Genomic DNA, 14,166 nt, shown 5'->3' with positions numbered 1-14,166 from the left:
CCCAGCCCTGCAGATAGATAGGTTAGTGTCACCAGAACCAGCATATCACCCCAGCCCTGCAGATAGATAGGTTAGTGTCACCAGAACCAGCATATCACCCCAGCCCTGCAGATAGATAGGTTACTGTCACCAGTACCAGCATATCACCCCAGCCCCGCAGATAGATAGGTTACTGTCACCAGACCCAGCATATCACCCCAGCCCTGCAGATAGATAGGTTAGTGTCACCAGAACCAGCATATCACCCCAGCCCTGCAGATAGATAGGTTACTGTCACCAGAACCAGCATATCACCCCAGCCCTGCAGATAGATAGGTTAGGGTCACCAGAACCAGCATATCACCACAGCCCTGCAGATAGATAGGTTAGTGTCATCAAACCCAGCATATCACCCCAGCCCTGCAGATAGATAGGTTAGTGTCACCAGAACCAGCATATCACCCCAGCCCTGCAGATAGATAGGTTAGTGTCACCAGAACCAGCATATCACCCCAGTCCTGCAGATAGATAGGTTAGTGTCACCAGAACCAGCATATCACCCCAGTCCTGCAGATAGATAGGTTACTGTCACCAGACACAGCATATCACCCCAGTCCTGCAGATAGATAGGTTACTGTCACCAGACCCAGCATACCACCCCAGCCCTGCAGATAGATAGGTTAGTGTCACCAGAACCAGCATATCACCCCAGCCTTGCAGATAGATAGGTTAGTGTCACCAGAACCAGCATATCACCCCAGCCCTGCAGATAAATAGGTTAGTGTTACCAGACCCAGCATATCACCCCAGCCCCGCAGATAGATAGGTTACTGTCACCAGAACCAGCATATCACCCCAGCCCTGCAGATAGATAGGATAGTGTCACCAGAACCAGCATATCACCCCAGCCCTGCAGATAGATAGGTTACTGTCACCAGAACCAGCATATCACTCCAGCCCAGCAGATAGATAGGTTAGTGTCACCAGAACCAGCATATCACCCCAGCCCTGCAGATAGATAGGTTACTGTCACCAGACCCAGCATATCACCCCAGCCCTGCAGATAGATAGGTTAGTGTCACCAGAACCAGCATATCACCCCAGCCCTGCAGATAGATAGGTTACTGTCACCAGAACCAGCATATCACCCCAGCCCTGCAGATAGATAGGTTACTGTCACCAGTATCATGCATATCAATCTAGCCCTGCAGATAGATAGGTTACTGTCACCAGAACCAGCATATCACTCCAGCCCAGCAGATAGATAGGTTAGTGTCACCAGAACCAGCATATCACCCCAGCCCTGCAGATAGATAGGTTACTGTCACCAGACCCAGCATATCACCCCAGCCCCTCAGATAGATAGGTTAGTGTCACCAGAACCAGCATATCACCCCAGCCCTGCAGATAGATAGGTTAGTGTCACCAGAACCAGCATATCACCCGAGCCCTGCAGATAGATAGGTTAGTGTCACCAGTACCAGCATATCACCCCAGCCCCGCAGATAGATAGGTTAGTGTCACCAGAACCAGCATATCACCCCAGCCCTGCAGATAGATAGGTTAGTGTCACCAGAACCAGCATATCAGCTCAGCCCTGCAGATAGATAGGTTACTGTCACCAGTACCAGCATATCACCCCAGCCCCGCAGATAGATAGGTTACTGTCACCAGACCCAGCATATCACCCCAGCCCTGCAGATAGATAGGTTAGTGTCACCAGAACCAGCATATCACCCCAGCCCTGCAGATAGATAGGTTAGTGTCACCAGAACCAGCATATCACCCCAGTCCTGCAGATAGATAGGTTAGTGTCACCAGAACCAGCATATCACCCCAGTCCTGCAGATAGATAGGTTACTGTCACCAGACCCAGCATATCACCCCAGTCCTGCAGATAGATAGGTTACTGTCACCAGACCCAGCATACCACCCCAGCCCTGCAGATAGATAGGTTACTGTCACCAGAACCAGCATATCACCCCAGTCCTGCAGATAGATAGGTTACTGTTACCAGAACCAGCATATCACCCCAGCCCTGCAGATAGATAGGTTAGTGTCACCAGAACCAGCATATCACCCCAGCCCTGCAGATAGATAGGTTAGTGTCACCAGAACCAGCATATCACCCCAGCCCTGCAGATAAATAGGTTAGTGTTACCAGACCCAGCATATCACCCCAGCCCCGCAGATAGATAGGTTACTGTCACCAGAATAAGCATATCACCCCAGCCCTGCAGATAGATAGGATAGTGTCACCAGAACCAGCATATCACCCCAGCCCTGCAGATAGATAGGTTAGTGTCACCAGAACCAGCATATCACCCCAGCCCTGCAGATAGATAGGTTAGTGTCACCAGAACCAGCATATCACCCCAGCCCTGCAGATAGATAGGTTATTGTCACCAGAACCAGCATATCACCCCAGCCCTTCAGATAAATAGGTTAGTGTTACCAGACCCAGCATATCACCCCAGCCCCGCAGATAGATAGGTTACTGTCACCAGAACCAGCATATCACCCCAGCCCTGCAGATAGATAGGATAGTGTCACCAGAACCAGCATATCACCCCAGCCCTGCAGATAGATAGGTTACTGTCACCAGAACCAGCATATCACCCCAGTCCTGCAGATAGATAGGTTACTGTCACCAGAACCAGCATATCACCCCAGCCCTGCAGATAGATAGGTTAGTGTCACCAGAACCAGCATATCACCCCAGCCCTGCAGATAGATAGGTTAGTGTCACCAGAACCACCATATCACCCCAGCCCTGCAGATAAATAGGTTAGTGTTACCAGACCCAGCATATCACCCCAGCCCCGCAGATAGATAGGTTACTGTCACCAGAACCAGCATATCACCCCAGCCCTGCAGATAGATAGGATAGTGTCACCAGAACCAGCATATCACCCCAACCCTGCAGATAGATAGGTTACTGTCACCAGAACCAGCATATCACTCCAGCCCAGCAGATAGATAGGTTAGTGTCACCAGAACCAGCATATCACCCCAGCCCTGCAGATAGATAGGTTACTGTCACCAGACCCAGCATATCACCCCAGCCCTGCAGATAGATAGGTTAGTGTCACCAGAACCAGCATATCACCCCAGCCCTGCAGATAGATAGGTTAGGGTCACCAGAACCAGCATATCACCACAGCCCTGCAGATAGATAGGTTAGTGTCATCAAACCCAGCATATCACCCCAGCCCTGCAGATAGATAGGTTAGTGTCACCAGAACCAGCATATCACCCCAGCCCTGCAGATAGATAGGTTAGTGTCACCAGAACCAGCATATCACCCCAGTCCTGCAGATAGATAGGTTAGTGTCACCAGAACCAGCATATCACCCCAGTCCTGCAGATAGATAGGTTACTGTCACCAGACACAGCATATCACCCCAGTCCTGCAGATAGATAGGTTACTGTCACCAGACCCAGCATACCACCCCAGCCCTGCAGATAGATAGGTTAGTGTCACCAGAACCAGCATATCACCCCAGCCTTGCAGATAGATAGGTTAGTGTCACCAGAACCAGCATATCACCCCAGCCCTGCAGATAAATAGGTTAGTGTTACCAGACCCAGCATATCACCCCAGCCCCGCAGATAGATAGGTTACTGTCACCAGAACCAGCATATCACCCCAGCCCTGCAGATAGATAGGATAGTGTCACCAGAACCAGCATATCACCCCAGCCCTGCAGATAGATAGGTTACTGTCACCAGAACCAGCATATCACTCCAGCCCAGCAGATAGATAGGTTAGTGTCACCAGAACCAGCATATCACCCCAGCCCTGCAGATAGATAGGTTACTGTCACCAGACCCAGCATATCACCCCAGCCCTGCAGATAGATAGGTTAGTGTCACCAGAACCAGCATATCACCCCAGCCCTGCAGATAGATAGGTTACTGTCACCAGAACCAGCATATCACCCCAGCCCTGCAGATAGATAGGTTACTGTCACCAGTATCATGCATATCAATCTAGCCCTGCAGATAGATAGGTTACTGTCACCAGAACCAGCATATCACTCCAGCCCAGCAGATAGATAGGTTAGTGTCACCAGAACCAGCATATCACCCCAGCCCTGCAGATAGATAGGTTACTGTCACCAGACCCAGCATATCACCCCAGCCCCTCAGATAGATAGGTTAGTGTCACCAGAACCAGCATATCACCCCAGCCCTGCAGATAGATAGGTTAGTGTCACCAGAACCAGCATATCAGCTCAGCCCTGCAGATAGATAGGTTACTGTCACCAGTACCAGCATATCACCCCAGCCCCGCAGATAGATAGGTTACTGTCACCAGACCCAGCATATCACCCCAGCCCTGCAGATAGAGAGGTTAGTGTCACCAGAACCAGCATATCACCCCAGCCCTGCAGATAGATAGGTTAGTGTCACCAGAACCAGCATATCACCCCAGTCCTGCAGATAGATAGGTTAGTGTCACCAGAACCAGCATATCACCCCAGTCCTGCAGATAGATAGGTTACTGTCACCAGACCCAGCATATCACCCCAGTCCTGCAGATAGATAGGTTACTGTCACCAGACCCAGCATACCACCCCAGCCCTGCAGATAGATAGGTTACTGTCACCAGAACCAGCATATCACCCCAGTCCTGCAGATAGATTGGTTACTGTCACCAGAACCAGCATATCACCCCAGCCCTGCAGATAGATAGGTTAGTGTCACCAGAACCAGCATATCACCCCAGCCCTGCAGATAGATAGGTTAGTGTCACCAGAACCAGCATATCACCCCAGCCCTGCAGATAAATAGGTTAGTGTTACCAGACCCAGCATATCACCCCAGCCCCGCAGATAGATAGGTTACTGTCACCAGAATAAGCATATCACCCCAGCCCTGCAGATAGATAGGATAGTGTCACCAGAACCAGCATATCACCCCAGCCCTGCAGATAGATAGGTTAGTGTCACCAGAACCAGCATATCACCCCAGCCCTGCAGATAGATAGGTTAGTGTCACCAGAACCAGCATATCACCCCAGCCCTGCAGATAGATAGGTTAGTGTCACCAGAACCAGCATATCACCCCAGCCCTTCAGATAAATAGGTTAGTGTTACCAGACCCAGCATATCACCCCAGCCCCGCAGATAGATAGGTTACTGTCACCAGAACCAGCATATCACCCCAGCCCTGCAGATAGATAGGATAGTGTCACCAGAACCAGCATATCACCCCAGCCCTGCAGATAGATAGGTTACTGTCACCAGAACCAGCATATCACCCCAGTCCTGCAGATAGATAGGTTACTGTCACCAGAACCAGCATATCACCCCAGCCCTGCAGATAGATAGGTTAGTGTCACCAGAACCAGCATATCACCCCAGCCCTGCAGATAGATAGGTTAGTGTCACCAGAACCACCATATCACCCCAGCCCTGCAGATAAATAGGTTAGTGTTACCAGACCCAGCATATCACCCCAGCCCCGCAGATAGATAGGTTACTGTCACCAGAACCAGCATATCACCCCAGCCCTGCAGATAGATAGGATAGTGTCACCAGAACCAGCATATCACCCCAACCCTGCAGATAGATAGGTTACTGTCACCAGAACCAGCATATCACTCCAGCCCAGCAGATAGATAGGTTAGTGTCACCAGAACCAGCATATCACCCCAGCCCTGCAGATAGATAGGTTACTGTCACCAGACTCAGCATATCACCCCAGCCCTGCAGATAGATAGGTTAGTGTCACCAGAACCAGCATATCACCCCAGCCCTGCAGATAGATAGGTTAGTGTCACCAGACCCAGCATATCACCCCAGCCCTGCAGATAGATAGGTTACTGTCACCAGAACCAGCATATCACCCCAGCCCTGCAGATAGATAGGTTAGTGTCACCAGAACCAGCATATCACCCCAGCCCTGCAGATAAATAGGTTAGTGTTACCAGACCCAGCATATCACCCCAGCCCCGCAGATAGATAGGTTACTGTCACCAGAACCAGCATATCACCCCAGCCCTGCAGATAGATAGGATAGTGTCACCAGAACCAGCATATCACCCCAGCCCTGCGGATAGATAGGTTACTGTCACCAGAACCAGCATATCACCCCAGTCCTGCAGATAGATAGGTTACTGTCACCAGAACCAGCATATCACCCCAGCCCTGCAGATAGATAGGTTAGTGTCACCAGAACCAGCATATCACCCCAGCCCTGCAGATAGATAGGTTAGTGTCACCAGAACCAGCATATCACCCCAGCCCTGCAGATAAATAGGTTAGTGTTACCAGACCCAGCATATCACCCCAGCCCCGCAGATAGATAGGTTACTGTCACCAGAACCAGCATATCACCCCAGCCCTGCAGATAGATAGGATAGTGTCACCAGAACCAGCATATCACCCCAACCCTGCAGATAGATAGGTTACTGTCACCAGAACCAGCATATCACTCCAGCCCAGCAGATAGATAGGTTAGTGTCACCAGAACCAGCATATCACCCCAGCCCTGCAGATAGATAGGTTACTGTCACCAGACCCAGCATATCACCCCAGCCCTGCAGATAGATAGGTTAGTGTCACCAGAACCAGCATATCACCCCAGCCCTGTAGATAGATAGGTTAGTGTCACCAGACCCAGCATATCACCCCAGCCCTGCAGATAGATAGGTTACTGTCACCAGAACCAGCATATCACCCCAGCCCTGTAGATAGATAGGTTACTGTCACCAGAACCAGCATATCACCCCAGCCCTGCAGATAGATAGGTTACTGTCACCAGTATCATGCATATCAATCTAGCCCTGCAGATAGATAGGTTACTGTCACCAGAACCAGCATATCACTCCAGCCCAGCAGATAGATAGGTTAGTGTCACCAGAACCAGCATATCACCCCAGCCCTGCAGATAGATAGGTTACTGTCACCAGACCCAGCATATCACCCCAGCCCCGCAGATAGATAGGTTAGTGTCACCAGAACCAGCATATCACCCCAGCAGTGCAAATAGATAGGTTAGTGTCACAAGACCCAGCATATCACCCCAGTCCTGCAGATAGATAGGTTAGTGTCACCAGAACCAGCATATCACCCCAGTCCGGCAGATAGATAGGATAGTGTCACCAGAACCAGCATATCACCCCAGCCCAGCAGATAGATAGGTTACTGTCACCAGTATCATGCATATCAACCTAGCCCTAGGTTAGGCTCATCTGAATCATATCCTTGTAAATTGTTGCCTCTGTTGGTAAGATTTCACTTTTTTTGTCAATATGCAAATGAGCAAATGAGCTCTTTGGAGCAGTGAGGGTGTTGCCATTGTTCTAAAGAGGTAAGAGACAACACCCTCAATGCCCCAAATTTGTCTATTCACAAAATCTGCAATATCTCAGCAATGGCAACAGCGATTCACAAGGGGATAACACGTTTTGATCCAGGTGACCCTAGGCTAACTCTCTTTAGGTATCAGAATCCATTAAGTAACAATATCTATTTAGATACAATGAACAGTGCGGAGGACCCAGGGAGAGAACCCACCAATGAACATTACCGAGAAGGGGATCCCTACGTATATCTACTAGAAGGAGCTTAAAGCTTCTTGATTCATTAATTCACTATAATCCTTGCTGTAATGCATCCTATTCTATGACTTTGGTTATGATAAACTGATAGGAAGCCTGTTATAATGTATTTCAGTTAGGATGAAGCACTTGAAAGAAATTGGTTTTGCTATACACATGATGTGAAAAAATCAATAGTACTTTAGTCTGACAAGCTCTGTCAATAACCATTGTTACAGTTCAGAAAGTCGTTAATGGATAGTTCTTCCAAAAACCAATGCTTTCAACACATGTTAAAAGTGCTGCAATGTACCCTGGCAGGAATTAATTATAGGTAAACCCATGGGATTATATACAAATGTTATTTTTTTATATTGAGAGTGAAATAAAAGTCAGAGGAAGGTCTGAAGATTCCCCGGAGATCCGGCATAAGCACGCTGGATAAGCCCACCTCGTGTTCATTTTGATATTGAATAATGCGGTTTCTCTAATAGGAAACTTGTTCACAATTTCAGAATTACCGTAAGAAAAAAAAAATGCATTGTTTCTCGGTCTGGTTTCTTCTGCCGCTTACAATGGTTTCCTCCGCTGCTGAGTAGTCGCTTGTTTTAAGATATTGATTCCATTAAGGTAAATAGATAAAGGTAATAGGAAGCAATTCATTATTGGACGTCGCTTCCCATTGATGCAAAATACAGGCAATTCAGACTTGTGGGTTTTATAGGAAGAATTCCCAAGCCGCTGGGAATAGATGTGTTTTGTCTCTGATGACAGATGATATCATGGCTTTCGTTTTGTTCAGTTTTGAACTAGAAAAACGTGGATGGTTTTTCTAAATATGGCGCCACACCTGATATCAGGCTGCTTGTGGTATTGCAGCTGAGCACTGTTCACTGGAGATCAGTTGCAATACCTGACAGCCCGTGGGTTTTCTAAGAAGGCAATCCCTTTAAAGAGTGATTAACATCTTAGCAAATCGTTGCCAAGATGGTATTACTGGACTTCAGGTTGCGGTCGCAAGAACTTATGGGAATAACCAAGCACTGAGACACGTCTACACTGTTCTCATGATTCCCATAGCTACAGAAACAGTGTAGCACATCTAGTTACACTTTTGCTATAACCAGGACGCTACGGAATGTGTGTAGCCCAGTTGTGTTACATTGTTGCTGCAGCTCCCAATTCCCTCTATGGTGGTTATTGGAACAACATAGACAGACTAGACAGACCTAGTTGGTTGTTCCAGTAAATTTTGGTTATAAGGTTGGGTTAGGGAGCAGTTATTATGATTTGGGCAGCTATTTGCCAAAATGGGCTAACCCTTTAAGTGTCCGTCATATATAAATTGTCTATGAAAATCTAAAAATGTCCAATATTCATGTTAGAGTCCAATGTGATATCACTACACCAATAATGATGTAATGTGTGGGAGTCGACACTGTTGGGTCTACACCAACTTTCAAGGGTTGTCTCATGAAGACTGCCTTAGTCATGATGCCCTTTAAGAAGAGATTTCCAATCACATCCCAACTCTATAACCCAAGGAAGAGAATTGCTTTATATGAGCAACTCCAGTTCTAGAAAACTCAAGGTGTCCTTGTGTTATGAAGACCACCAATGGCTGGATGCAACTTCTGCAAAGTCCTCTGCATGCTGTAGCTGAGCGCCCTGGTGGACACTCCTTAAAATGGTTCATCTTTGATGAGACATCCCCTTTAACATAGGTATACATGGGTTAAAAACTGAATCTATTCTTTCCATTACTGCTATGACACTCTAATGTCAGTCTCTTTACCACACAGAGAACCATGCAAAAGTTTTAGGCAAGGTGTGGGTAAAATGCTGCAAAGTAAGAATTCAATTTCAAACATAAAAGGGTTAATAGTTTCTTAACAAAAGGAAGTGAATAAAGAGAAATGTCAATCCCATCAATATTTGGTGTGACCTTCGCCCTTTGGAGGAGGAGTCCTGGAAGTGATGATCCGGCCCCCACAAATATAACCCTGATCTCAACATCCTCCAGTCTGTCTGGGGTGACATGAAGCAACAGACGGATTGGAGCAAGCCTACATCCACAGAAGACCTGGGCTTAGTTCTCCAAGATGGCGGCGGGAACAACCTCCCTGCCAAAAACTGTCTGGAGAAGAATTGATGGAAGGCAAAGGGCAAAGGTCACACCAAATATTTATATTTAAAATAACTATTAACTTTATTTGCGAAAGCATTGCAGAATTTTTCCACACCCGCCTAAACTTTTTGCACAACACTGTACACTTCCTTTGCTTTTTTACAAACTACATACGCCATTTGGCCTTAAGGGTTAAATGATCCGGGCCCGGGCTACATAAGTTGCACTTTTGCTTATGATCTCGCTATAAACAGTACATGTAAGGCTCCTTCGGGGGGTGTACGCTGACGATGACTTCTCTCCGGCAGACTTCTACCAAGCGTTGCCTTTGACCAAGCGGTGGAATTAGCGTGAAGGGTGTTTTTGTAAAGGAATAGATTATTTGGTTAATGCATTTTTCAGCAGAGGCATGGTTTTTTCATGTGATTACAAGTTCATGAAAGTATTTGTGAGGTCAGCTGGTGTTGTGGGAAAAAGGAGAAGCGTTCTATTAAATTCAGTAGTAAAACGACAGGCAAACTATCCTCTTATTATCATGGGCATGTGTTTAGATTTTACTTTCCTTAATTGGCTATCTTTTATTTACTTTAAATGAACAATTTGGCAAGTTTAGCTCCCTTGATATCAATGAGGCACAAAGTGTGTTAGAAGTTTGGATTATAAAGTCATACATTCAAGGCTGGAAATCCAAACATCCCCAAGATACTTCAGAAATAATTGGCTAATGTAAATGAAAATCAGCTTGGTAAAGATAACTGTCTGCTTCGTTCCGTCTCGCAGGAAGCCAAGGAGTTAACTCGGAGTTACTTTGTTACTTCTGGAAGTGCTGAAGTCATTGTGTCGCTTGATATGATAATGGAATATTATCGACATCATATAGGTACCTGAGATACGTTACAATATACGTGCCCTATAAATGACTCTCACCAACAGATAATTAGTTAAACTCCGAGTAGGGAAGGAACTTTCGCTCATTCCTTAAACTTTTGAAGAGAACGCACAAAACAAAACTTTTAGAACATCTTATACTGAAGTTGGCTACATACTCAGTTTTGTATCTAATACAACATCTTCTCAAATGTTCTAGGGTCATGTTGGTAAGAGTGAAGACCTAGAACGTGCTATGTACCCAAGGCAATGTACAATGGAGGGGTTCTAGAACCATAATGGTCCTGCCGAAGATTTGATGGGTACAATGTAGGGTTGAGCCGATCTTGAGATTTCAGGATCGTTTTTAAAATCCGATTTTCAATCATTTTCCAGCCGATGGCGATCGTGAAATTTGCTCGATCGCCGATCGAGATCCCATCTTTCCCGATCCCGATAGCTTTTCCCACAATGATTGGCCAGTGGCCAAGCATTGTGGGAACTAATGTGAGACCTCGATCCCGCCAAAAAAGATTGGGATCGGAATTCCGATCACGATCGTGAAATTTACTCGATCGGCGATCGGAATCCGATCTTTTCTGATCCCGATCGCTCAACCTAGTACAGTCTTCTATTTTATAGATGTTGTTGGAGGCTGGGCACCAGAATCGTTTTATCTGTTTGGTGGAACCTCCGACTGTGACGGAAAATGTGAAAAACCTCTTTAAGATGATGTCCTGTTTGGTCAAGTCCGTCTCTTATTGAGGTTCCCTCAGACAAACTTACGAACTCATTGGGTATCCATTTTTTCTCTGAACTGTGACCTTATGAGCTAAAGGATCTTCTGGAAAAGACTCTCAAGAGGCTTTAAGGGGTTGTCCAGGACTATGAAATTGAACTTCACTTCCTTCTTTACATCACGCCTATTGGTTGCATGACCATGCCACAGCTCATGGCCATGTGACTAATGGATCTTATGTCACTTCCTGAGAAAAGGACATTGAGCGCAATAGGATAAGAGTAACCGCTGAGGTGTCCAACAATAATTAAATATATTGCACTCCATTTGAATGCAGGTTGTAAATGTGCACATTCACTTCAATGGGAGCCACCAGAGATGGCCAATGTACAGCTGTCAGCTATCTTTGGTGGTTCCTAGTGAAATGAGGGACAGCATACAAGGCCTTCCATTCAATTCAAAATGGGGTGCAAAATATCCCAGTTTACACAATTGCTTGGAGTCCCAGTGGTCAGATACTACCGATCCTGCTGGGAGGGGGTAACTTGTTGTGACTGTGACCTCTTCAATGTCAATCAGACCTACCAATTTCTGTGGATTGGCCTGAGATTTTCCTGCAATCTGGTGTTAAAGAAAGGATGTTTTTGAAGGCTCTTAAGTTTGTTCTGTAGATGGGAAGAAAGAGTTGGGCTTGTTTAATTTCAACATATTTGATCCTTTTGTAGGGATCAAGTCAAAGGTATCTGGTAACAAGCCAGTGTCGGACTGAGGTTCTGAGGTTCTTTGGGCTCACTAGAGGAAATTATTTTTGGGGCTCACCCTCCAACAACCCCTAAAACATGGACTATAGTGCTCTTAAAATGTATCGTTACTGTGTTAGAGTCTTGGCCCCCATCGGAGGATCCTCTGGTGCTCTGGTGGGCCTATCTGACTCAGGTTTAGACTATTAGGCACTTAAAAACCCAATTATTTTGATAATACCTTAATTTCTTTTATTTTTCAGTATTCAAGCTGAACTACAGCGCTTCAGACTCATCGGACAGAAACAAAGTGAAAACCAGACTGAAGAAGTTCATAATACGCCGACCCTCTCTGAAGACCCTACAGGAGAAAGGACTTATTAAAGGTATTTATTAAAAATAAAAAAAAATTGAAGATTTTTTGGCATTTTGTCTTTATGATTCGGCACATTAATTCTTCGTTGAATTTATTCTTGGATTTCATTTTTAGACTTGGGGTTAAAATGTAACATTGGGCAAAAAAGTCTAAATTTTAGGTTAATTCTCCAGGAATGGAGCCAACGATTACCTGCCAATGTGTTATTTTACATGGAATCGAACCATGTGGAGCTCCACGTCTTCTCCATGCTTACGGCAGTTAATGGCTCCATCTGTCTGTCTGGTAACATCGAATCAAGAAATAAAATAAAACAAAAATTTGCCCAGACATTTACTTATCTTGGAGCTGCTTTTCCTTATTTTGTCTCTGGATAAAGCAAGTCCCAGAATGACTGAGTATAAACTTAGTGTTACAAAATAAGTCCTCCGATAAAGACTTGGAAATCTCTGAGTGGCCACTTGCTGAGATCTTCTCTCTAGCTGTCTTTGATGTGGGTAAAGAGGTTATCTAAGAGTTTAAAAAAAATGTCTTAAGACATTGGGATGGGACGGAGCCCCACGTGGCACAGAAATGCCACGGAAATAAACACTGTGTTTTACGGTCTTGGAAATTGCAGCAAGTCAATTATATCTACAGAAACGCCAATGGATTCCCTACAGGTACGATTCAAGCACAAAATCCGCAGAGGAAAACTCTCCCAACTTTCTGTGAACAATGCTGTGGGAAAAACTGCGATACATTGTTACCATGGTATTTCCCGCAGTGCTTTATTGCTGTGACCTGATACAGAAAATAGGAAACAAACTCTGGCTAATAGATAGATAGATAGATAGATAGATAGATAGATAGATAGGAGATAGATAGATAGAGAGATAGATAGATAGATAGATAGATAGATAGATAGATAGATAGATAGATAGGAGATAGATAGATAGATAGATAGATAGATAGATAGATAGAATAATAGATAGATAGATAGATAGATAGATAGATAAGAGATAGATAGATAGATAGATAGATAGATAGATAGATAGATACATAGATAGATAGATAGATAGATAGATCGATCGATCGATAGATAGATAGATAGATAGATAGATAGGAGATAGATAGATAGATAGATAGATAGATAGGAGATAGATAGATAGATAGATAGATAGATAGATAGATAGATAGAAAGGAGATAGATAGATAGATAGATAGATAGATAGATAGGAGATAGATAGATAGATAGATAGATAGATAGATAGAATAATAGATAGATAGATAGATAGATAGATAGATAGATAGATAGGAGATAGATAGATAGAGAGATAGATAGATAGATAGATAGATAGATAGATAGATAGATAGATAGATAGGAGATAGATAGATAGATAGATAGATAGATAAGAGATAGATAGATAGATAGATAGATAGATAGATAGATAGATAGATAGATAGATAGATACATAGATAGATAGATAGATAGATAGATCGATCGATCGATAGATAGATAGATAGATAGATAGATAGATAGATAGATAGGAGATAGATAGATAGATAGATAGATAGATAGGAGATAGATAGATAGATAGATAGATAGATAGATAGATAGGAGATAGATAGATAGATAGATAGATAGATAGATAGATAGATAGGAGATAGATAGATAGATAGATAGATAGATAGATAGATAGATAGGAGATAGATAGATAGATAAAACCAGGCAGTAGAACGCTCCATCAATCCTTGCTTTTTAGAGCCCAATTCTCTGAATCTCAGGCATTTTGCTAAAGTTACAAT

The 14,166-nt window shown here is 44.8% G+C and overlaps 1 protein-coding gene across 1 annotated transcript in view; it reads left to right on the top strand.

The window, feature by feature from the left end:
- ARHGAP15 (Rho GTPase activating protein 15) overlaps nucleotides 1-14,166 on the top strand; it is a 381,433-nt gene that overhangs the window by 216,810 nt on the left and 150,457 nt on the right. Inside the window, exon 9 of the mRNA XM_075284535.1 lies at nucleotides 12,266-12,388. Coding sequence (XP_075140636.1) covers nucleotides 12,266-12,388 — 123 coding nt within the window. The remainder of the gene's footprint in view (nucleotides 1-12,265; nucleotides 12,389-14,166) is intronic.

The sequence above is a fragment of the Leptodactylus fuscus genome, chromosome 8, assembly GCF_031893055.1.
Source record: "Leptodactylus fuscus isolate aLepFus1 chromosome 8, aLepFus1.hap2, whole genome shotgun sequence".
Lineage (NCBI taxonomy): Eukaryota > Metazoa > Chordata > Amphibia > Anura > Leptodactylidae > Leptodactylus > Leptodactylus fuscus.
Note: the sequence above shows the minus strand (reverse complement) of the source record. Positions and strands in the feature narration are given on the sequence as shown.